Here is a 24,762-nt window from a genome sequence, read left to right on the forward strand (position 1 = left end):
ACAAGTAGAACAAAAAGTAACCTTTTAAAACACCAAATAGGACTTCAAGTACAAACATCAAGTTTCCTAATCACATAGTATACACATACTCAACAACTCTGAAAAATGCCCGCTGAGATCTTGGGGAAGAAAAAGTCAACAGCAATAAAGACTACAGAAAGCATACTGGTGTGCACACAGGAGGAAGGGTCAGGACAACTACAACAGAGAAAAGAGAGAGAGGACAGCTTTACTAGCTCTGCCAAACAATGGTGAAATATTACAAAATAGTCTATTAACAATATTCACATAAATTCAGGCTCAGAACAAATTTATGTCCGAAATTCTCAGCAGTCGCCTTGTGCTTTATACTTTGATGGTTTCAATCCAAAATATATACTATATTCATATTTTTGGTTCTAAGTTTGAGTAAGTCAAGGGTTGTAGATATTCAGAAATAAAATCTATATAAAAGAAATAAGTCTCTTTACTGTTACAGGCACATGTCGTGTAAAAAGGCTTGTGGCTGAGAATTTTGGACAGAAATGTGTAGAAAGAGCCCTTTAGAGTGGCAGCTAGTCAAATATACCATACACAGAGCCGTAAGGACTTCCAGAAGGTTTCAATCAATAGACACAAATATATCAGTCATACACTCCCTCATCTGTATTCATTGATAAGTTGATACATACTACCACATTACACATTATTTGCAATATGGAACCTGAATTGTGGCATATTTATCTAATCTACCAGAAGACACCAAACAAAAGGGCAAGATTTGAAAACATTCTTTCCGTAATATCCCCTGCTGAAAATACTTACTGTATAGCCACGCCAGTGTTAATCATAAAATGTGCTTTGTGCACAGTGACACATAAATTACTCTGGGATGATCTGGGATGCCTTTTCTCAGTCACACACGCTCTCACAATCACTCACAATGACCGCTAAAACACAGATACTGTATCTAAAAGCCATCCTCCATCTGTACAGAGTCCGTGCTGTTACAGTACTTGACCAGCAGAGGACAGGCTCTACCAACGTGAATGCACAAGTCATCCCCAGTCCTCCTCCTCTATCCTACACAGTCCTGTCTGTCTTTAACACAATGACTTTGCTCCACTTTAGTCTTCACAGTGCCGACACCTTGACAATGTTTTGATGGGCGGGGCCTGTTGGAAGGTGGGGGTCACCTTCAGGAGTGGTCACTGGTGGCGTTGGAATGCTGATGATGGCTGTGGTGATCTGATTTCCCTGGCAGTTCAGAGCCACCTGCTCATCCACATGCATGTTCAGACTAGAGCGGCTACAGCAAGAAAAAACATACAAACAATATAATTAGTTACTTGAAAGTCTATCCATCAATCTATCTATATATCTGTGTGTCTATTTGTCTATGATGGGAAGGACCCCAGCAGTTCTTTATTTATCAAATGATATTGACAAACACTGCCCCAAATAATTTCTATTAGTGGTAGTGTCCATTATACCACTATAATTGTACCACGTTAAAGTAACAACAATCATTTGACCTGCCCCCATCTCGGGGTCAGCCCTATGGTCCCCAGTACCTATGTTCCCTGAGACCTGGGTTTGGATTATATGCTGGAATAGTTTATGCTGTAAAACCATACATTTATGCACAACTTTTGGGGATGTGGAACCTGAACCAGTAGCCTAGTCTTTAATTTGAGGCGGTACCTATGTTCCCCATTCATAGAAAACAGGGAACATAGGTACCGGGGAAGATAGGTACCTGGGAACATAGGTACCTGGGAACATAGGTACCGGGGAACATAGGTACCTGGGAAGTACCTGGGAATATAAGTACCTGGGAAGATAGGTACCTGGGAAGATAGGTACCTGGGAAGATAGGTACCGGGGAACATAGGTACCTGGGAAGTACCTGGGAATATAAGTACCTGGGAAGATAGGTACCGGGGAACATAGGTACCGGGGAACATAGGTACCTAGCTGCCGGCCCTCACCTGGTCGTCAGGGGCTGGATGTGGATGGTGCTGAGCTCCTGCAGCCCCTGTGTGTGCGTGTGGGTCAGAGGCTGCATGTGCGCTGCCCCACTGGCGTTAGGTAGAGGTGTGTGGCGCTTCTTGCTTCGGCGGCTGCAGCACGTGCCAGTGACGCCATCTTGGCTTGAGAGGGAGGGGCTTCGAGACGAATAATTCTGTAGCCCTGCCTCCAGGTAGCTCTGCTGAAAATACCGCTCATCTACAAACTCATGGTTCTACAAATGAGAGGGAAAAAGAAAGAGAATTCAATGCTGTTTTATGGGCAGGGTTATTATTGCAAAAACACATTTACTGTAGAACAAATAAGAGTAAATCTGACACATATCTATAATGATTTTTTTTCTTATTTTCACAGCACTGCGGATAACTGTACAATTCAAGAAAAAAATATGCATGTGAAAGCAGCTATTTCATAAATTTGATTAGATTTGCAAGATATGTAAATTGAAAAACCTATTATGTAACTCCTCTTTTATGTTTTCCCATGAGTTATACAACAGAGATACATTTTCATTGACTTTGGGACAAACACATGGTATAGAGGCAGTGTTTATGGACCACTGACTGAATCTTTAAATATAGAGGCAGACAAGCGTGTATCTTTAAGGAAATGCAGCGTACTGGACATCATGCTACAGGCCCACTTGTACATATGAAACACATGAATCATAAGTATAGCCTCATTGCACACAAATGTCACTTTATCATAACAAGCCTAAGGCAGGACACTACAAGCAAAACCCATTAAAAAAAACAACAACATACAGAATAAGCTTCCACCTAGAAACGGAAAAAAAAAAGTCCAAACTGAATTAAATTGAACCACCTTGGATGTAACTTTAAAGGTAATTTTCTCAAAAATATCACCCCGCTAAGTACCACATACACACATCAAACTTTCCAATCTTGTACTTAACAAGATTTTGACATACAAAAGGATTTGTTGAGATCTAATTTCAAGAGAAATGTAGGCACTCTTCAACTAAACTTAAAACATTAAATTCATGATCAAGAAGCAATGATATTACATCTAAGGGAAATAGTTATTTGCTTTAGTGCTTACACCATTTACATAAAATAACCCCCTCTGCATTTTGGTTCCAGAATATCTCTCTGTATTTTTATACAGATCATATCAGTCTGGTCTCTCCGTAATCTCCTTGAGTTCAGATGGGTGTGATTGAGAGTTGGATTAGCCAATCAGGGTCCATCTGTATCAAAACAAACATGGCTGCTTACATAAAAAATATAAATACTATGAAAATATCACAAGGACTGAAAAACATCACAGATTTCTGCAGATTCTATGAGCGAAACACTTTTTGTTTGAAGTGTCTTCTCTTTCACTTACAGAAATAAACACATCTGATTGCACGGTTCTCTTTGAGCTTGATTCAAGGTGCGACGGAGGGTGGGGTGACCAGACTCACTCTATTCTGAATCCCAGGCAACATCTTTGTGTCAACGGTGTAAAAATCAAGCCGCTCAATTGTTTTCAGTACTATTCTTTTGTAGCAATCTACCCGACTGCAACATAAAACCTCAAATATTTGATTATGTTGGGCCTTGTCTTATTTGTGTGCTGCACGTGGGACTCACTGTGGTCTTCTCCAAACAGTGCAGCAGGTGGTGGTGCTGGCTCTCCAATAGGGAGGTAGATTTGCTCAGACACTGCTGCTCCTCCTCATTGGATCCCTGCAAAAAAACAAAACAAACCAGTCAACCACTGAAAAAACTCTCAACAATCGCCCCAAATGATGAGGTGTGCAGGCGGCTGCTTTCTCTGTACCTGAAGTGATAGGTTGATCTTGTATGGGGCATGCTTCGTGGGTACAGGGAGACAAAAAGGGAGTTTTACTTGAGGCTTTGGGCCATGGTCATGCCAGTACAACAAACATTACTATTCAGATGCTTGGAGACATGTCTGCTAACATCAGCGAAGCCAGGACATTGATCTGAGCTGGAAGTGCTACTTTAAGACACAGCTAATGAATACCAGCCCCATATCGCACTTAACAGTGACATTTCACTCTCGCCCTTTATAGCCTGAGGCCAACTAATGACTTGTTTTCTATCTTGGCCTGTGTATTTCTCTGTGCATCATCAAGACATTTATTTATTTTACATACACTGAAGTGGTAAAAATGTATTGCTTTTTTTTTCTCGAGTGATGGTGAGTCATAGCCGGTTGCACTGCTTCCGATACCTGTTTCCTAAAAAGAAAAGCAAGAGAATGCCAATATTGTTTATTTAGTGTGAAGAATGTAACCTGTAAGCTAAGAAAAAAGGGCACTTTAGAAAATAAAATGAAACAATTAATATTAAACAAATAATACAGCTTCTAATAAAAAATAAAAAAAAATCAAGTGATTAAATGCCGTTTGTATAGTTAATAGTACATGTATTTTCAGTTAGTGTATCCTGTTGCTACACAAACACTAATTTCTTTGCATTTAAGATGGACGGTCTGCACTTTCCTTTGAGGCACACCGCGAGCCACAATCACAATTTTAAAACAATGATATATTGTTTTGTACGATCAAGTATTTTCCTCCAAAGTGAAATCTTTCACAAGGCTTAGTTCACAGCACAAAAAAACTCTTTGAACTTCTTCAAACATTGCCAATCATAATCTCTTCCTTCTCCATAGAACATGTCTGGTGTGTTGCCAACACTTGTCAGGAGCAGTGTTTGGGAGTACAGTCTGTCTCAGATATTCACACTTTCAATGTGTTGCATCAGTCTTTTTCCGCAGAATCTGTACTTCTGATATTTATAAAAACACACATTAAACTACCTGGATTATGCATACTCAAATATTTGTGGAGGCACTTTTAGGTTTGTTGCGCATGTATTAAAGCATCTTTGCTGAGAGAGAGGGTTCTTGGGAAAGTGACAGTCCTGCATAGGCCTGAGTGCTCACCTGTGTATTCTGTATTACGTGAAGCTAAGGCAGCAGTAAAACGCAGGTGTTTAGATGGGGTTATTTTAGACTGTGCAAAGGACCGTATCAGCACAGTGTCTGGAGGCGGCCCGGATCACCACCCAAGCCACCATGCAGTAGTGAAGAAACAGCTCGATCTGCACAGCCACAAAACACTGCCTCTCACTGCACGGGGCTCTGCACGTGTACAAAGCACCTATTAGAATAGAAGAGGAGTTTTCCTTTAGTGGCTTTGTGACCACACAAGACTTATTTCATGTGTATACAATGAATGAAAACCAAACATTGTAGTAACAAGTAAATAGCAGTCAGAGTGATAAGTGAAGTATACTGCTGAATGTGTCTTTCTTTCTTTGATAAAAAACGCAACTTGGCACAAAGGAATTTTCATCAAATAGTGTTAGCATTTTGGGATGTTTTTGTGGGTTGATGGATTGTCGTACCTCCTTTGCTCTTGTATTCTGTACGTACATACATTACATATATATATATATACATATACATAAGGTCAATAGTCTATTAGGAAAGCAACAGGATATCCCCAAAACATTGATACGTTTGTTTAAAAATATATATGTTTATGTTGAACACTATGCATGGGAAACAAATTCACATCATCATTATTATCTGGAATGCAGATAATGAGGCCAGTTTAGAATAAAATAATGAGGTAATAACCATTTGACCTATTTTTGAACATGATAATCTATAACCTTCATGTATGCTTAGTAAAACAATGAGCCTTGTATTTAACTACGGTAAAAATAATAATATTCTGACATATTTTTGCAAGCCATAGTTTATACATTTAAAACACAATTCATATTCATTGTTTTATGTTGCACCTACAGCAAATTTTATTCACTGACAATGGCACTAAAACCTCTGATTCTGATTCTATAAATAAGTCTGTAAGTATTAGATTCCTATTGTTTCTCAAACACATTTGACTTTTCTCACACATCTCTCCAAATAAAGAATACATGGTTCAAATTATAAAATGTGCTTGTTACTTTACCAGCCAACACCGAACTTTGATGTAGAATTAGTATTGAAGCCAATGTTTTTGTTGAGCTGTGCGTCTCCTCCAGGCCTCTCGTTTGTGGCTGCGTTTTGTGAGGCGGGAGCAGTTTTGTTGTGTTTACTTTCTACATTTTGCCTTGAGCTTGTTCTTTGGTCGGACAGCTGGGTTCAAAGATGCTCTGGCTTATCAGATGAGAACACAGTTTGCCTCTCTGACGGAGACGATCGGCTGGGTAAATTCTAAAAACTGATCAATTAAGTCTGGTGAGGCATGGTTTTAGTGATGGTCCTCTAACCTCAAAGCTTCTTGTTTTTTGTATGTATTTTAAATATATCTTAGGCAGGCAGCTAGGTTTTACAAGCTTTTCCCTGCAACAAGATGGTCACAAATTGTAATATTGCTGTTCACAATGGAGCTCAACAATCCCCGCACTTAAAGCCCGCCGTAAGGTAAGGTAACTTTATTTGTACCCGAGGGTAGATTTGGTTGCAGGTAAAAAGAGTGGGCTGCTCACACACACATAGACAACATTAATGACATTGACAGAAAACGGACAGTGACATAACAGAGACGACTAGTGCTCCAGACATAGAGACATAGATAACAAGTATAAAAACAGTTATTAGTGTCAGAATACAGCAGATAAAATACAGAGTAAAAGCCATCATAGATACAAAAAGCTAGTCCAGAATAAATAGATAAATAGATTAAGAAGGTTGTGCAGTCTGGCTGTTTTAGTATTTTAATAGCTGAGGGAACAAAACTGCCCCTGTATCTATTAGTTTTGAATAGAGGCATTATGTATGTGCGGCCTAATGGTCGTGGTTCCTTATGGAGGGGCTCATACGAGGAGCAGCAACTTCAGAAAAAGAAAAAACACGTGGTCCAAAACCTAATTTTTTTCTTTTTTTTTAGATCAGGTATACTGTTAAAATAAAACAGATCTGATGAAGGCTATTTGTCAAAATGTAATAAAAAATGAAAATAAAAAAGTTTTGCACATTGGTCACCTGAATGACTTATTGAAACATTTATATATTAAGCATTCAAGATTAAAAGCATGACAGACTAGCCGGCTATGTGGTAACTAATATACAAAACATTTGCTGAAAAACACATTTACATCTTTAATCGGTCATAAGTTACTTTCAAATGTTTAAAATGACTATTATTATATTTTTTAGTGAGGAATTTACTTTCCCATTCGGGGGCGGTCACTGTTGAACTCCATATACTTCGTGGCTGGGGCCATTTGTCCAGTTAATAGTTCATTTCTCAATGAAGTTCTCAAAATCTCTCCAAAGCACAACCAAATTAAAAAATAAATTTGTACTAACTAAAATGTTTGTGAACTATTGATCACAATCGTAAAAATGGTTAATTCCACTTCAACATTAAATGTGGCATTTGTAACAGGGCGTTCAAAGTTTAAGGCATAAATAAGAGTGCTGGTGTCCTTCTTACCGTCAGCTCCAAGACATCGTTGAACAGACCGTTGCGTTTGACTTGGGTGATGGGACCTGAGCTCCCCGTCTTGAGGATTCGTATCCGAGCCAATCGCGCTTTCTACAGAAATAAAAACACGCATTCAGTGAGACATTCTCCAGCACATTCAAGTGTCAGAAATACTAGAGATTATTTTGACACTTCCCTCTGATTTCAGCTACAAGCCTTATTTTATAAAGGTGTTATCTTGTGGACTAAATCAAACATGATCAACTAAGTTATTCCCTTTGATATGTCATGATGAATTCACTCTGATCTCCTGGAATACATATGAATCATTTATGCTGACTACACGGTATACACACTCCTTGGATGAGACCAGTTAGTGCAACAGCGGAGGATAGAAATAACTGCACTGAGATGTGGAGTAAGTAATGCATGTATTTTAATGGTTGTTTCATTCATTCATTACTACGACAACGTACTGTTAGATAATTGAGAGATTAAATACTCTATTTTGGGTTCAAATGCAGTGTGTACTTTTTGAACCTTTTCTTATTTATTTGTATAACATTTGAGTTGTAAAGCATTGAATACCTGGGGTACCTGACTTTGTTTTTTGTAAATTTGAGAATTTTGTGTCCCTCCCTTCGAATGAAATGTAAAAACATCCCTTGTGACAAAATGAGACCACTGAATTCTGTCTGCATCTTTTAATAAAGTGTTTCATTTCTTGTCAACCAGGAAGTGAGAGCTGAAAGCAGCTCTCTGATTGGCTGCGCTTGAGTAGTCCATTCACTTCACTTCGCCATCTGAAAAAGCTGTTCTAAAGCTGTGCAAAAAATGACTGCATGTGATTATTAACGGCGCAATGGACGATTTTTCGGCGATTTGAGAACGCAGGCGGAAGTGCACATGCGCACTCCCCCGTGCGGACTGATACAACACACACGTGCGTTTGTTTATTAGCGCGACGGAGCGCATCGTATCTCTCGTCTCCCGTAGATTTCCGTCCACTTCTGCGTCAGCTCGAACTGTCTTTCTCCGTCTTCATTTTGCCCCGTACACTGAGGGAACTATATTATGATAGATCAATGCGCTTAGACACGCGTAATTGTGGGACGATCCGCACGCGGCTGCAGGTGAGCGATAAGTGCGTTTTATGATTGATACGTGGCAGGACTAATCGGCAGTCCACGCCACGAGGAAATAAGACTCAGATTTGGGCCAAAAAAAAAATCATCCATTCAACCTTTAAGGGTTTCTGAGATTTAAATACACACTTCCTTATTTTTGCGGGGGGAAATCCAGCTGTAACATATCTAAGAATCATTATAGAAAGATAAGCAAACAAACTACTAAAGTGTTTCATTGTACTATTATTTATGATCCACAGTTGCAGCATTTTCTGCACAGCAATGTATGACAATTCAGTCAGGCAGAAACACTTCTGGTTCAGTTATAGACACTGGTTTAACACTTTTCCCTTCTTGGAGCACAATTGATGGTAACAAAGCTATAAACTGACCACTGCAGGTTGAGAACTCAGTTTCAGCGTTGCAGGCGCTCTGACCTACTTAGATATCACAATTTGGCACGTAGAAAGCTTATTCTCTTTATTAAGCTCATTTTTCAAAATCTAGACGGATCAACAGAAGCTGTTAATCATATGACTAATCACTGTATATTTCAAATGAGAGATATTATGCCCAGGAACTTTGTTATGAACTAACATAACTAACATAAGAAGATCATCATTTTACAATCTGTTCATTGTACCCAAAATGACTTAATAATAGAACAGGTTCATTGACTCAAAACTACAGAACTGATAAGCCATATTCACCGTAACAAGACGCAGATAGTATTTTATGTTTTATGTGACTATGTGACATTTTCGAACTCTAAATGTACTGGGAGTCTTCATGTTTAAAATGACAACTAATGCCGTTCATGTGGTGCTTGTGTTTCTGAGATGAAGAAGTCGAAGAGTTCTGACTTGTTTGCATTCATGTGCGTTTTTTTTGCAAATGTCAGGATTTTGATGTCACCAATAGTGAAATCACAGAGTTCCCTCTATGACAGAGCTGACCAACATTGTGTTGTCGTTAGCCTTCTCAAAAGCTAACGCCAAACATTTGTTTTGGAAGCCATTCTACAATTTTTACTTTACATCATTATATCGTTAATTATACACTAGTGTCTGGTCTTTCTTGCAATGATACTGACAACTGACAGTAAACCCCTAAATGTAGTGACACTTAGTCAAAGATTTCAAATGATTAACATAAATCTCACGACCCTTGACCTGTAGAACCTGACGCTCCTTAACTGCTAAAGGAACTCTCTCCACTCTAGAGGATCTGCTCTTCATCTGCCTGGTTGAGCTCTCACTATGTTATATGAGCCACCCTCTCTCCTCCTGAGAGTTTCTGATTCAACAGTCTATCTGCAAACTGAAGTGCATCTGCCTGTCTGTCCGTGGGAGTAGGATCTCTCCTTCATTGTTGCTCTCCTTAAGGTTTCTACTTTTTTACGAGGTTTTGTGGTTTTTCCTTGCAAAGAAGGAGGGTGAAAGGACAGGGCATGCTTATTTTATCTTATTTGTTAAATTAATTTGAACATTGTTTGGTCTAATGATTGTTTCATTGTTGCCCATCGAGACGACTGCTGCTCTCCACAGTCAGGTGTTGAAGTCGGGCAGCAGCTTTGGACCCGGGTTCCTGAGTTCCTCTCCCGACTTTAAGAAAGTAACACATGAGCACAGCATGAATAGAGGGATGTGGGCAGAGATAGGGGGTAGGTGAAAACAGGAATTTTCCGAGCAGTCCAGCCTCAGTTGCAGGACAATACAGTATTGCTCAAACATGCATGAATCAACTCTGAGTAAACAAATAATGAGAAAAGACCGTCGTACAAGGTCAAAATCTCATTGAAATTGATTTGACATAATATGCACATTTAAAAACATTTAGCAAGAGTTATTTTTGTACAATTTCTAACCAGTTTCCTTGTCAAATAAGCATTAGCTATGTCCACCGCCCTTGTCTATTTGGCTTTGGTGAGCCTTGTCTCTAAAAATAGAACAAAACTTGGATCCAATTAAGTGAAATCAAAAGTGAAGTATGGACACAGAGCACTCTTTAGGCGGGTGCATATACACTGCAGCGGGGTTAATTAAGCATGTGGCTCTTGTTTGCATATCTCAACGTGCGCTGCCAGATTTCCATAGCTGAATTTTACTCCAACATAATACCCACCCACAAAGAGACTCAACACACATGGCAGGGATGATGAAAATGTATGGTAATGTGCCCTCCTCCCTCACTCGGTTTTTCCATTTAAAGGTCCCATAACATGCAAAATCGACTTTTCAGAGCTTTTAACCTTCTTACATTGCTATTTGTGCTTCATATATGTACCCAGAGTGTTTTTTTGATTGATTCCCGCAGTTTTTAGCTATACTACAGACTATCTCCTTTCCCCGAATCTCCAAACTGACGGGCGGTGGGGCAAGACCGCGTCATAACCCCAGGCAAGCGTCATCATATAGATCTATAGTTATATATCTGTTCTGCGCACGCTGTAGAATAAACACCAGATTTATTTAGTCTCAAAGTAGTGTTGATCTGAAGTTCTATCGTTTCTCACTCACTCGCGCGGAGCGGCGCAGACAGCTGTGGGGCACACACTACGTCACGGGTGGGCAGGGCTCACACGCTGTCTGAGACTACGTCACGGGTTGGGCGGGGGAGCCAGATCGCTCTTCGCAAGGGTGGGGGCGAATATCAAACCAAGCCGTTTGCATTTCCGGGTTGGTGAGGGGGTCCAAGGTCTGGGTGATATTTCTTAACTATTATGTTAAGGGTGTTGCACAACACTTATTATTATCAATTATACACTTGGGATAGACTACGAAATGTGAAAAAAAGCATGTTATGGCACCTTTAAAGCATGATAACGTTCGTTGACCTGCAGGTGTGAATAAGTAATATAAATCCAGGCAGAAAAAATAAATACACTGACAAGTTCATAGTAACTCATTTAGAACAGAGGGCTCCAAATTAAACTCTCCATTCTGCAAATTCATTGTCTTTATCTGTTAGATATGCATCAAAACCAGTGCATTTAAGTCAAAAGAGATAAATGGCTGACTGCACACCATAACGTAACATAAAATTTGAAACACTATCTATATTTACAGGCTGCTCCCGCTCACTTTTCGTTGCCCTTGACAAGTTTGCTTTTTCGTGCCCTCTTCTTTTGACTCCTTTGCACGATTATATGCTGGCGCAGCAGTCCCACAGGCCTCTGGGATAACCCTCTTTTGTGTTCTGGCATTGTGCTTCGGCCACTAGCGCCCTGTCTCTGGGGTCACCATGCCAACGGAGGCTCTTGTTGTGGTGGTGCTGAGAACACGTCCCGCTACGTTCAATCTACTTGCTATCTGATAGATTCCCCGCGCCTCTGGGACCAGGGGGCTGGTGTCGGAGGCCCGGCTCTGCTTTCAGGGAGAGAGATTGGGCCAGGATTCGGGCTGAAGCATCAGACGAGTCAAAGGGAAGTAGAGAGCGGGGCATTTGATTAAGGTTACATGGCTGCAGCGCAATGAACTGTACGCAGTAAATGCAACAAAATATAAAGCTGTGATAGTCGCTTGATATTTGAACGCATAAGGATTTTCATGTTTTTGTTATTATAATGATTATTGTGGTTTTAATTTACTGTTGTGTTTTATTCCAGCTTGATTACTTTGTGTAATAAACTCTTTGTATTTTTTATATATTCATCTATCTATTGCTTTGAGAGGCAGCAGTTCTTTATAACATACTATAAACTTGACCTTGATAAAATAAAAGTACAGTATACCTATTGAATAGTAGGGTGGTTTGCCTTTACATGAAATAATGCTGCTAAAATTGGACAGTCTTCCTGAAGAGGCCTCTACACTGACCATGTTCAAATCCAAGCTTAAAGCAGTTCTGTTTAGCTGTGCATAGCTGAACGCTTCTCTTTTAAAAGTACATCTTATAACGATTATGCGTGTTTTTATTTGTTTGTTAATGTGATTTTAATGCCCCTTTTCTTGTTATGTGAAGCACTTTGAGTTACTTACTTGAGTATGAATTGTGCTCTACAGATAAACTTCATCTAAATATAAAACCTGAATGGATTACGCTGACTTTTTATTGTGAAAACGGTGTTAGATGTTAGATGATTACAGGGGTTCCCGGTTGCATTTAAAGTATTTAGGGGTATTTTTCATTCAAGCTTGCTTCTGAAATCAATCTCATTGCACCTTATTTACAAAACAATGTTATACTCTGGTGTATGGTAATTATATATAACAGAGGAAGAGAGCGTAGAGTGTAATAATAAGGCACAAAGGGCGAGACGACAGGATCAAACTAAAATTACGCCCCCTCTGCTAAACAGCCGACTCGAATGTTTGTGTTGGCAATTATATTAGTGGACTGTCCATGATACATCCTTGTGTTTCATTCTGTGTTGTCTGTGGGATACAATTAACAATATCTTTGATTTATTATTTTTGAAAAAGAAATAATATTCTTTGAAATTAAACACAAATGATCGACAAATTATCTTCACGATACAAAATGACTCAATCTAATCCATAGAGTTCAGTCACTAACTACAAAAAGTTCTGGTAAAATGTACTTTCTTGTCCTTCTAGGCAGCAAATAAAGGTGTGTGAACTCTTCAACTCCGAAAGTGATGAAGAGGTGCGAATGTAGTGTCACAACTGAGGCTGACAATTGTGAATGCCGACACCATCACACTCCTAAAAAGCACATAATCCAAGTTTAGCTCAGGTATTTGGTGTTATTTTGAGGTTAAGCTGTTTTTGAGCTGTGGACTTGCTCTTTCCCCCCGAATCAATTCTTGCTGCTGTCTTGAGCATCGCCAACTCTCAAATGGATTTAGCACTAGTCCATTTTATCCAGCTCTCTCCCCTAAAACCTTGTCAATTTGTGAGCGCACTATACCTTTGGAGAAACTGACCTCATGGCGGAAATGTCAACACGTATAAAAGCAAGAGTGGGAGAGGAGTGGCAGCTGGAGACAAAATCGAGCGTGTATCAGGGTGCGTGCGTCACTTGTGTGTGTTTGTTTGTGCGCTTCCTCATCAGATGGTCGGGTGGTCGGGAGGCAAGCCTGAGGCACAACCTAATCTGGTCTCAAAACTCGATTGCTCTACTTTTTCTCTCCGCCAAATCCTATAGAGAATCTCGAGCACGGCTGTACCTCACAAGGTGTTATGAATTGTTTGGGTAAAATGTCATTTGACCCACTTAGAGCTCAGTGGAAGTCTAGTATTTTTCATTTTTGTACAATTTTGGCTCAGGTTCAGCCAGTTTAAGCCCCAGCACTGGCAGCATGTGGCGGTAAAAAGATTTGCGCTGGTGTGGATTCAATGGACTTAATCTTAAAAGAGTGATTTTTCTTAAATTGCAGCTCGGTAACTGGAAGAGAGAGATGAAGGGGACTGTTGTATTTGGATCAGACGAACGGCCCCCCACCGTCCAAAAACATCAGGTCTGCTGCATATTTTGAAATGCAATAGTATTTCTGCGTTCAGTTTACGTTAAACAGTAGAATGTTAAAATAACCTGGCACTTGGTTTGGTTAAGTTTATTTTTCGAATATCAAAAACGCAATAAGACAATACATAGACTGTTGAATAGGAGGAGGAGTTATAAGAGAGTCAATTTTATTTATCACAATCTTTGTGTTACCAGTTTTAACTCTTGTTCTGATAAAGAGCAAAATAAATCTATAACTGTCCTGTTTGTCATTTTAGTAATCCTACTACTTTAACACCACTTCATCTGGCTGCACAGCGCTGAATAACAATCAAATAAACAATGTAAGAGGTGATTTTGAAATAGTAACATATCAGTCTTGAATTGACTCTGAATTGAATATATTGATTTCAAACTCTCAGAGGGAGAAGTTTCCTGTACTGATTCAATTTAAAGAGGCTTTGTGCAGTCTATATTTATACTGATGAGCTGTTTAATAATCACTCTGACTGCCTATAAGTGTTTGCCTCAATCTTATTTTGGAGTGATTGGGTCTGGCTTTCTGCAAAATCTGTGGTTGTTTCATCATATTCATTCGTGTTTTCTTCGTGGCTACTGTGGCTACAAGTTACAACTGTTGCCAGAGTTGCCATTGTAGCAAACAAGATGATTATCATTATTTTTTCTCAAATTGGCTGAGCACACAGACATTCTTCTCAGCCATCTGTCGTTTGTCTATTGAGTTTGTGCTCTGCCTCATTTTCCATTTTTTTCACATTAAGGCCCTTTCAGCAGACGGTAAACGCTGGAGCTTTTATGTTGAAAGCACCATGGAAGTGTTAAATTGTTTATCACAGAAACTTGTCATCACAGATGTGTGTGCAAACTTTAAAGCTACATGGCCCACGATGAAGCAAAGCAGAAAGGGAAGGGCCGATTGGGACTAGCGTACTTGATTAATCTGTCAATGATGTCTTAGTCCCTCAAATTTGTATTAGGCCGACTAAAACAGAAGAGTGAATGAACGTGCCTGCGCTTTCTTCAGGACCGAAGGGCTTTGATATGCATCTGGAAGGGAGAGTTTTAGCACGGCTGTTCTAAATGCAGGGCTGTTTTTATTGTGACGTCTAGATGTAAAAATAATCAAATACATAGCAATAATACTGAAGGCTCACTTGCACTATAAGGTGACAAAGTAGAACAATTTAGTGAGGAACAGTGAGAAAAAATGTATGTCATAAACAGGCCGATGTGACACATTTGCCGGACATTGGTTCAAACGGGAAAGATGCAAAAGGTCAGATGCCAAACTTTCTTTGATTACTCTTTTTTTCTTTCTCACTCTATGTGTTTGGTTTGCTTTTATTTCATGCAGTATTATACAAAAACAATACAATAAATAAAACAGTATAATTAAACCACACATAGCCCCTTTAATTTCACAAGTATAAAAGGAAGATCCACAAATAGTCATCACTGTTTTAGTTTCACACTATTCCACTTCCACCTCTATTAACCAGTACAGACCTATACACTATAGTGAAAACAACAAATACAGTAGGTAAATTCTATGGATAGCTAACCACCACTTCATTGTTAATTTAGTGTGATTGAGTGGTTTAGTCTGTAATAACATCCAATTCACGGAAGAATAATGCTCTACAGTCTGTTTCTACTGTGCCATCTTTTTCACTGAACACTGCAACTGGTGGCACAGCTCATGCATCTTTCCTTTGTGCTCTATGACCGATCAGGTCTGTCTCTGCTGCACGGCCCAGATGGGTGGCTAATTGTAATGGGGCCCCAGAACAGCTACCAATTAGACCTATATGAAGATGGATGTTGATGGGGCTGTGGAGAACTGAAGAGGGCAAAATTAATGGGAAATTTAGTAGAATAGAAAGAGCAACAAGCCTAACACTGTGGTTCCTCTCCTGCCTGTTCCCACCGTCATTGTTGTTAATGCTGTGAAAAGCAATCTTCAACGGCCATTTTATTTCATTCACTGCCTCATTCTAAGAAATGATCCAGCGAACAAAGCAAAGAAAATGGATTAATAGTGAATTATGCCCATGAGCTGGTAGTCAATTGCGGATTAAATGATGTTGTAACATAAGACAACTTGTTTAATGGTCGTATTAATGGTTTGGAGGGTCATATGTCTTTAAGGCTATGGAGCGTTAAGACCATTACATGTTAAGGTAGTGGACAGTAATAGCAGACTGAAGGATACGGCAGGGTTGGGAAATTATGGCACGGACGGGACATTAAAAAACACTGTAGGCATTTAAACTGATTTAGGTATGCAAATCTTATGCAAAGAGTGACAGATATCCATTGGTGGAAAGCAATGAAGTACAAAAGTACAAGTATATTTTAAAGTGGCTACTTTTTACTTTTACTTTGCTACATCTGAAAACAAATATGTGTACGTTCTACTCCACTACTTATCTAGTTTAGTCATTCAAATCTGACTAGATAAGTATATTTAGTTAAAAAAAAAATACAACAAAAAGGGAAAAAGATGTTTTCCTATTATATTAGTTTATATTTATTATTATTATCTTCCAACACCTGGTCTTTAACTCAAAATCTTTCTATGACTTCATTTCTACTTGACACTTTCTTTGACCAAAAATCTGCATAATTCTATATTCTATTCTTATCAAGATTATCACATTTGATGCTTTAATAATTCTCAAAATCTGTGCGAAATACTTCTACTTTTTACCCCAAAAGTAAATTTGGTCCTGTATCTGTATTTTTACTTATGTAACAAACTTGAGTACTTCCTCCACCACTGCAGACATCACCTGCAACCCTGTCAATTAGTTTCTACATTACGTAATGATACTTATTATAAATGACATTTTGTTGCTAAAATAATGTCGCTTTGGACCCAGAAGCCTAGCAGTCATACATTAATTCATTCCAAAAGCTTCTGAAATATATAGTGCAGAATTACTGTGTTGTCAATATCTCTTCTTTCTAATTAGTTTTAAGTCACAAATTCAAGATGCTCGTTTGTACAGCCATATGGACAGAAACCTTCCTTGGGGCCAGCACTTCATCTGTTGAACAGCTATTTCAGAAGAGAACAACATTAGGACACACATGGCCTCCAGCGCTCCTCCAGCTTCCCTCAACGCCACCACATCTCCCTTTACCACTGCACAGCATTGATCTCATTCCCTCTGATCTCGTTTCAAAAACTCCGTCTTAAACTCTTCTCCACAACACTCCAGAGTCTTCCTCGACAGCCAGGGTCACGGTTAGTTAAGGCGGGGCGGCGGATGGACCATGGCTGGAGTGCGGGTGCTTTAAACACATTTGCATTACCCAGAGTGTGTGTAAAGATGGATGAGAGTAATCACACTGGAGAGACAGAGATGTGCTCAGAGCAGAGAAAATGCTGCAAGGAGCACCAATGAGCAAACAGCAACAGAGGTGATGTGATGAATAAGGATGTGTGCATTATAGATATAAGTGCAGATTTGGTTTACTTCAGTTCTTTCATTGGAACATGGTCAGTTGTAGCCGGTAGCTTATTTGGCACTCGTTTTTTTTACACTTGTTGCACAGTTAATGCGACTGTGCCCAATTATTTTTCATGTGATAAAGTAAAATTTGTTTTGCCAAAGTAACGTGCTTGTAAACCCCTCACGGTGAATATTTAGGATGCTGGAAGTGCCTTAGATATGCGAGTGGTACATGTGGAGTAGTTTGGTTTTTGACGTTTTAAGACAATAAAAGTCAAGCCCAGATCATTCCATTTAATTTGCATGCAGAGATTCCTGGAGTGCCATAAACAGCCATGGTGTCGTGGTTTAATAAAGTATGGTCATTTCGAGCTGCTTCTATAGCACTGTTCTGTTTTCCATTTGAACATTTCATTCAGTTTTTAGAGCATTAAGATCAACATTTCATAGTGGAGTCCATTCTTGCAACTACAGGGGAACAATGTTCAGTTATTTGAACACAGCTAATGAAAACGTCCTCCAGCAAGCTTAGGTCAAAATTCTTACATAAAGTTGTCATTATATTATATAGCTCTAATAAGGATGTGATGTCACCTCAGTGTATCTCCTTTGTGCAGGCTCATTTACAGCATTAGCTCACAGGGGAGGCCAGAACAAGGCAAGAGCTTCCATGGTCCACACAGAATGATTTATGACCACTTTGTGAGCATAAACAGCTAACTTTCGGTGGGCAGACACCATACTTCTTTAAGGCTGACAAGTAAACAACACCAGGTCATTTTAGGTAAAAGTAAATGAAAACTCTTTTGGTTCTCTTACACAGCCAATTAGGCCCCTGTCTATATAGTGGTATAGTGTCTTGTCCTTAGGGAATACACTTCACCCACATTGCCTAGTAGAGTGGTTTGAGTGCTTTGAAGGTGGAAAAGTGCTATATAAATACATAGTAAATATTGTAATAATAATAACAGGACACTGTAAATATTTCTCAATAATATGAACAATTTAAAAATAAATTTACATACTTTTTGTGTGTCCTGTCTTTCTGGGTGTAATGATATGTAAATCTTATGGTACAACATTATCACAATATTCATTTCCTGGTAAAAAAAAAAAAAATTGTGATATTGTAGAAAAAAAAAATTGTATATATATGAAACTTACAAGACATTGGTGTGAATCATTACTTATTAGTCAGGACTAAACATGGGGAATCTGCGTTTCAGTTTTATGCAGCTAAAATCTGGAACAGTTCTTGAAGATGTGAGACAGGCTTCTACTCTGGCAATGTTCAAATCTAAGCTAAAAACTGTTTTGTTTAGCTGTGCATATGACTGAAAGGATTTTCTTTGCACTCTTCTCTTTCATGTCTTAAACTGTTTTGTGAGTTCCAGTTGTGTGAAGCACTTTGAATTGCCTTGTGTATGAAATGTGCTCTACAAATAAACTTGCATTTGCCTTGCCTACTGTCATATTCCAAAGCATTATGCTTTAAAAATGCTTAGTAACTTTTTTTCATGATGTATGCACTGACACTAAGCAAAGGATCATGGACAATGTAGTTATCTCTGTTTCTTTAGCAGCTGCTGCAACAAAACAATGCATTTAAACAAAGACGGGAAGAACAATGAATTGTACTCAAGCAAGAGAGCAGAAGTAATGATGATCAGTAATGTGGAGCTAAAACCTTTCTTACTTACTTACACGACTATACAACTATATCTATTTCTATTGTTTTTGTGACTGCAGGAGGAGGTGCTCTTCATAATACCTGAGCTCCTTAGAGGGGGAGAGGTGTTCGGCCGCTCCCCTCAGAGCTGGTGGAGGTGGAGTGGAGCAGGTCCGTTTCTCATTGATTGAAGAGAAATCAAACTTTGCTCACCTGTACTTTCTGCGCCCGCCGCTTGTCTGCTCTCTGATTTTGGTGGTAGATGCGGCTAAAGTTGGACACAATGACAGGAACAGGTAGGGCAATTACCAGCACCCCACTCAAGGAGCAGATCGAGCCAAATATCTTTCCTGCGATTGTCTTGGGAACCATGTCTCCATACCTGAAACGGAAAAGAGTGATACTTTTAGCAAAATAAATTTGTTTTTGTTTTTTTTTAAACATATATTTAAAGTTACACAAAGTAATAAGAAAAAAAATGCAAGGATAACAATAACCTTGGAAATTATCTTTCACTCCAAACATTTATTTCACATTCATCCAAATAAGACTCCATTATTACAGCCAACAAAACATAGCAGCAAGTAAAACAACATTCACAGAAACCATACAGACACAGTGAAAGTGAAACGTTTTTCCAAAGTCATTACCAAGTCCAACTACACCTTCATCTACGACTAAGAATCAAGGAATCATAATAGTCTTTAGAAGACTTCACAGGGGAATTAAGGAAAATGAAAAATATTTAAAATATCCATCCATCCATCAATTTGCTTCTGCTTTTCCAGTCTTCCCTTTCCACTCACACTTTCTCCAGCTCCACCAGAGGGACTCCAAGGCCTTCCCTGGCCTTGGAGTCCCAAATAAAAAAAATGAGTGCTCATGCACTGCAAATTGACAGCTCACCACATTTTACAGGAAACACTGTACATAAGAGAGGAGTTCACTTTACCAAAGCTCAACAACAGCTCAAACTTGTATGAAACAAACATTCTGCTTCTGTCTGGGATTTGTGTTTAGAGTCCAGAGTGGGATATCAGAGGCCATACACAGCCCATGCACAATGCTTATAAAGACAGAAGACATGTGTGAGTACACTGACAGCCTCGTCAGAGCCGCCAGGGAAGAGCGAATAATACTGTATAATGTTGTAGCTATAAGTAATGCATGTATATACAGTGACTGGCATGCTCTCACTTAGATTGCTTCAGGCAAAACACTGCATTTTTTTTTATAGACGAACAGATGCGTTCATACGCTTAATGCTCAAATGCGTTTTCATGTAAGGACTTGTTATTGCATTTAGACCAAAAAAGTTTTTAGTAGATTTGTAATGAATGCAATGGAGTTGATCTGAACGTAAAATACTTAAGTACAAGAGAGCAGCATCTAATTTAGGATGCACCATCATTTTCGGGCTATAGAGCGCTCCTGAATAAAAGCCACACCAACTTACAAAGAAAAAATAAATTGTACATATACAGGCCGCACATGTCAATAAGTCGCAGGTGCCCATGTTGTAACATGAGATATTTACACATAAACAAGGTGCACGGTAGTGAAGTCTCATTTCAGTGCAGGGCAGATTATGAACTGCAGACGCTGTATCATATGTCCGCATGTCCAAATTCAATTCCTCATTAGACTAATTTCTCAACGAATATGAGTTGGATTGTAATAAAACAAAGAGCATGTGTCTGTGTCTTCACATCTGCTCCTGAGCTTAGCGAGCGAGTGTAACGTTGTAACATGAAATATTTACACAGAAAAATGGTCCACCGTTGAAATGCTCGGGTCATCTTTTGACCCGCGGGTCAAGTCGGGCCAAGCCTCATTTCACTGCGGCAGGTTCTAAACTGCAGCCCGCCGTAGATCACATGTCTGCGCTCCGTGTGTGTTTTTGCATTTAGCGTTTTTCCTATGAGTCTTATTGTAATAAAACACACAGCATTTTGAAGCTTAGAATACAGAGAACACGAAATGTCCCCCGGACCGTGACCACTGTCCACTGATGTCTTCTTCTACACTGTGTCAAACGCTTGCGCTTCCTGCTAGAGTGCCCCCCGGTGGCCGTTAGCCAATACAAATCTATAAATTAGACACACCTTTGTATAGGCTGCGAGGTTCAAAGTGTGTTAAAAAAGTACCAAAATTAAGGTACGTATTTGAGTAATAATAAACTTACAGTAATGGTACTATTGAATGAACAAATTATACATTAACAGTTTCGGTGCAGTAATTGCATACACAAGGTTTTCAAAGTAAACTTTCCCATTAGTCCAAAAACAAGCTGAGCTTAGGCTTTGTTTTCACCCTATACTTTATAATGTAGAAAAAATACCCTGTAGGCTTCCCATAAGCAACAATGCTCAGCACAAGTGCTTGCTAAAGAATGTGGTTTTAATAACAATGAATCACCACTAGGAGTTTGTTAGAGACACACAATGGCAACACAACATGAACAATAATAAAGACCTCTTTAGTTTATGATAGTAAAAGTGCCAAAAAACATTCCAAACTCATTTGTCTGGTGAGGGCACAAAAATACCAAACTACTTAGCGAGAAGTGCTTTTTACACGGAGCCTATTGCCCGCACACAGAGACATCCACATCCGTTACTAAGAGTATACTTACAACCAGCATCCATCCTCCCTTCCTCTATGAACTATAATGGCTCTTTTACCCAAATTAGGCAATAACTATCCCATCAGTGGTATGAAAGCCATATCACTACAAACATTTAATCTCCTCCCTATGCAGACAGTGTTCCCATTAGTAGAAATGAACAGCTAATCATATTCATCTACACGTCTTCAGTAATGGGCTCTTCTCAGATGGCTTGATAGAGGCCTTTCTCCCTTCTTATACTGCACTCAGTTTGCAGCTCCCATTTAGTCAAGCTGTCCTGTCTGTACTGATACCATCTCAGGGCCATTATACATGTCACAGAGATAAAACTGGGCCCACACACATTATAAAATCAGCTAAAGGGTGGAGAGGTTTTCGAGGAGTGGTGAGTTTGTGTGCCTATCTGATAAGCATGTTCTGGTGTCAATCCTTTCCCCAAACTCAGGTCAGATTGTTAAAAACAAAGCCAAATGCTAAAGTGGCACATTAATACAATACACTGAAAGTAAATGAGTTAAAGAGAGACAGAAACTTAGGATTGTTGCCATACCAATTCATTCAAACTATGAAACATTTTGAATGATCAAACGTTCCCAGAATGGTACACAAAGCCTGGGATTTAATGAAAACTTTCATGGGCCTCATAAAATACTGTCTAAACGTGTACATACGGAAAAAACACAAACTTCCAGATACTATCCCAGACAGACTGCAATTCAGAAAACACACTTATTCAATCCCTTACGAAGAGTGAGTCTGGTCACCACGCCCTCCGTTGCGCCTCGAGTCAAACGCAAACAGTAGCGTACAATCAGATTAGTTTATTTCTGTGACGCATGTGAAGCAAAGGAGCTCTACCATTCACAACAAAATCAAACTTCTCACACCCACATGAACTCACGGAGATGAAAAGGTTGACCAGACTGATATTGATCTGTATAAAAAAAGAGAGAGATATAATTCTGGACTCTTCAAGCAAGTTAATTTGAGTTAATTTCCAACATAAGTTGTCTTTTTATTGCTCACAAACTGAAATTGAAAAGTCATGTTTGTAACATTTTGTACTTGTCTGCAAGCGTTCAAAATAAGGCAGCAGATGTGCCAAATGTCCATAGAGATGGATAGGCAAAAATGCAATAAAAAGTAAAAAAAAAAGCTGTTGGGTAACTACTGCTAAATATTGTTATTACAAGCGTCAGAATACAAAATTAATTAATGCTTAATTTAGTATTGAGCAACTTAAAATTGGTTTATAGGCTAACTGAAAATACTTACTAAATACTAAACTCATGAATTGTCCTTTAAATAAGAGTTGGAAATACTAATACAGTTTGCATCATTTCATGCACTCAATAGTCACACTGTGTTGAAAAGGCCATCTGGGTGGATGATGGCCGTCTAGTTTAGTCAGTCTGTCAGGCTGTGGTCAAATTTGTTTATTTTATGACTTCACCTGGGGCGATTCAGTATTTCTGCATGGGAGCAGACATATAATGAGCTTGGACGCTTATTTCAGGAAAATGTCTGAACAAGAAGAACAATGCCACAGAGAGCCGGGCAGGTCATGCTACACCTAAGCTAGCAAGCTCCACCACAATAGCCCCTGCCTCTGGACCGGGTGCCGCACCGGAGGAGACCAGGAGCAGGATAGACCCAGTGATTATGGTGGGTGTGTGGGAGATAACTGATAAGATTACAAAGCCAGTCTTGATGTCCAGTTCAGCAGAGCCACAGCAGCTGAAGAAATCTCAGATTTCTACCCTAAGTGGAAGATTTGACAAACCAGGTACGCGTCCTGACTGACCAAGTGGATGACCCGGAAAATCGTAATAGGATTGTCAGTCTTCCAGAAGACACTGAAGGGAATAATCTGGCCGGGTTTATGAAGGTTTGGATCCCCAAATATCTAAAACTTCCAACAAAAGCTAGGAAAATATAGCTAGAGCACAATGCTCCATGGTCCCAAGCCTGAAGTTCCTTAACTTCAGTGATAAACAGCATATCATGGCGGCATCTAGACGCCGCAGATTGGACCAGACCAGACCAAACGAGCTCCACGTCTCATTCTTCAACGATAACTCTGCAAGAGTGGTCAAGAAGTGTAAAACATTTGAACTGAAGTTTCACCTGAGACAGAAGAAAGTGAATTACACACTGCTTTATCCCACAAGGCTGAGGCTCAATGTTTCAACAATAATAATAAAAAAAGTTTTAAATTAAAATGTAAAATGAAAAAGATATACAACACTGGAGGAGGCACCAGCATTTGCCGATACACTTTCCCCCCCTTTTTTTCTCTCCAATGACAGGGACCTGGACTTTATCGGCAAAATGTGGCCCCAATGTGGGCCAGTATGTTTCAACTTTAGTATTTAAATAACTAGGTGATCATTTTTTTTACCCTAGAAAATTATTTTCCCTCAATCTTCTGATCCGTTTTTGGATCGGTCTGTGGGCTCTTTGCATGTTTTTTTATTTTTTATCATGAGGTCTTTTTTCTTAGCTGTTTTTTGTTTTGTCATGTTCTGTCGTTGTGGTTCCTTTCTTTGTGTGTTCTGTTCGATCAGGGAGCTGTGTAACAAAGCAGATTATAAGAATGATTTCAACATGGTTAATACAACAACATCTGAAGAATTACAAAAAGCATCTTTAAATGTTAATGGCTTATTAAGTTCAATTAAGCGGTAAAAGATACTAACAAAGAAAAAAATTGGATATTATATACCAACAAAAAACTAACCCATTTAAACGAAAAGGCCATCTGGAAAATATTTATGTCTCCTCAATTACATGGAACATCCTTGATACTATTTTGTGAAGAAGATAAATAGATGATTATATTTAACAAGGTCCAATCAATCTGTACTCATATACCTACATTCACCACACAAACATTGACCAACTCGGGTCAGCCTGTGGTCACGGTTGTCTCTGGCCTTCAGAACAGCCCCTTTCACTGTGGGTGGGCATTTCGGACATGTTTTTCCTCTTTCTTCTTCATCTTCTTCATCTTCATC

The 24,762-nt window shown here is 39.2% G+C and overlaps 1 protein-coding gene across 2 annotated transcripts in view; it reads right to left on the reverse strand.

Moving 5' to 3' along the window:
* Nucleotides 1–691: 691 nt before the first annotated feature.
* Nucleotides 692–24,762, reverse strand: part of kcnd3 (potassium voltage-gated channel, Shal-related subfamily, member 3) — a 117,401-nt gene continuing 93,330 nt past the window's right edge. The window contains exons 3-8 of one of the 2 annotated variants that reach the window (XM_072449824.1): nucleotides 19,330–19,498; nucleotides 7,442–7,543; nucleotides 3,799–3,831; nucleotides 3,609–3,704; nucleotides 1,971–2,224; nucleotides 692–1,288 (exon numbers count right to left, since the gene is read on the reverse strand). In XM_072449824.1, the coding sequence (XP_072305925.1) occupies nucleotides 1,114–1,288; nucleotides 1,971–2,224; nucleotides 3,609–3,704; nucleotides 3,799–3,831; nucleotides 7,442–7,543; nucleotides 19,330–19,498 (829 nt within the window). In that variant the 3' untranslated portion in view covers nucleotides 692–1,113. The remainder of the gene's footprint in view (nucleotides 1,289–1,970; nucleotides 2,225–3,608; nucleotides 3,705–3,798; nucleotides 3,832–7,441; nucleotides 7,544–19,329; nucleotides 19,499–24,762) is intronic. The other variant, XM_072449825.1, reaches the window with a different exon arrangement.

Source organism: Eucyclogobius newberryi, unplaced genomic scaffold, assembly GCF_026437365.1.
Source record: "Eucyclogobius newberryi isolate DKJ021-1_F unplaced genomic scaffold, fEucNew1.0.hap1 SCAF_17, whole genome shotgun sequence".
In the NCBI taxonomy this organism is placed as follows: domain Eukaryota; kingdom Metazoa; phylum Chordata; class Actinopteri; order Gobiiformes; family Gobiidae; genus Eucyclogobius; species Eucyclogobius newberryi.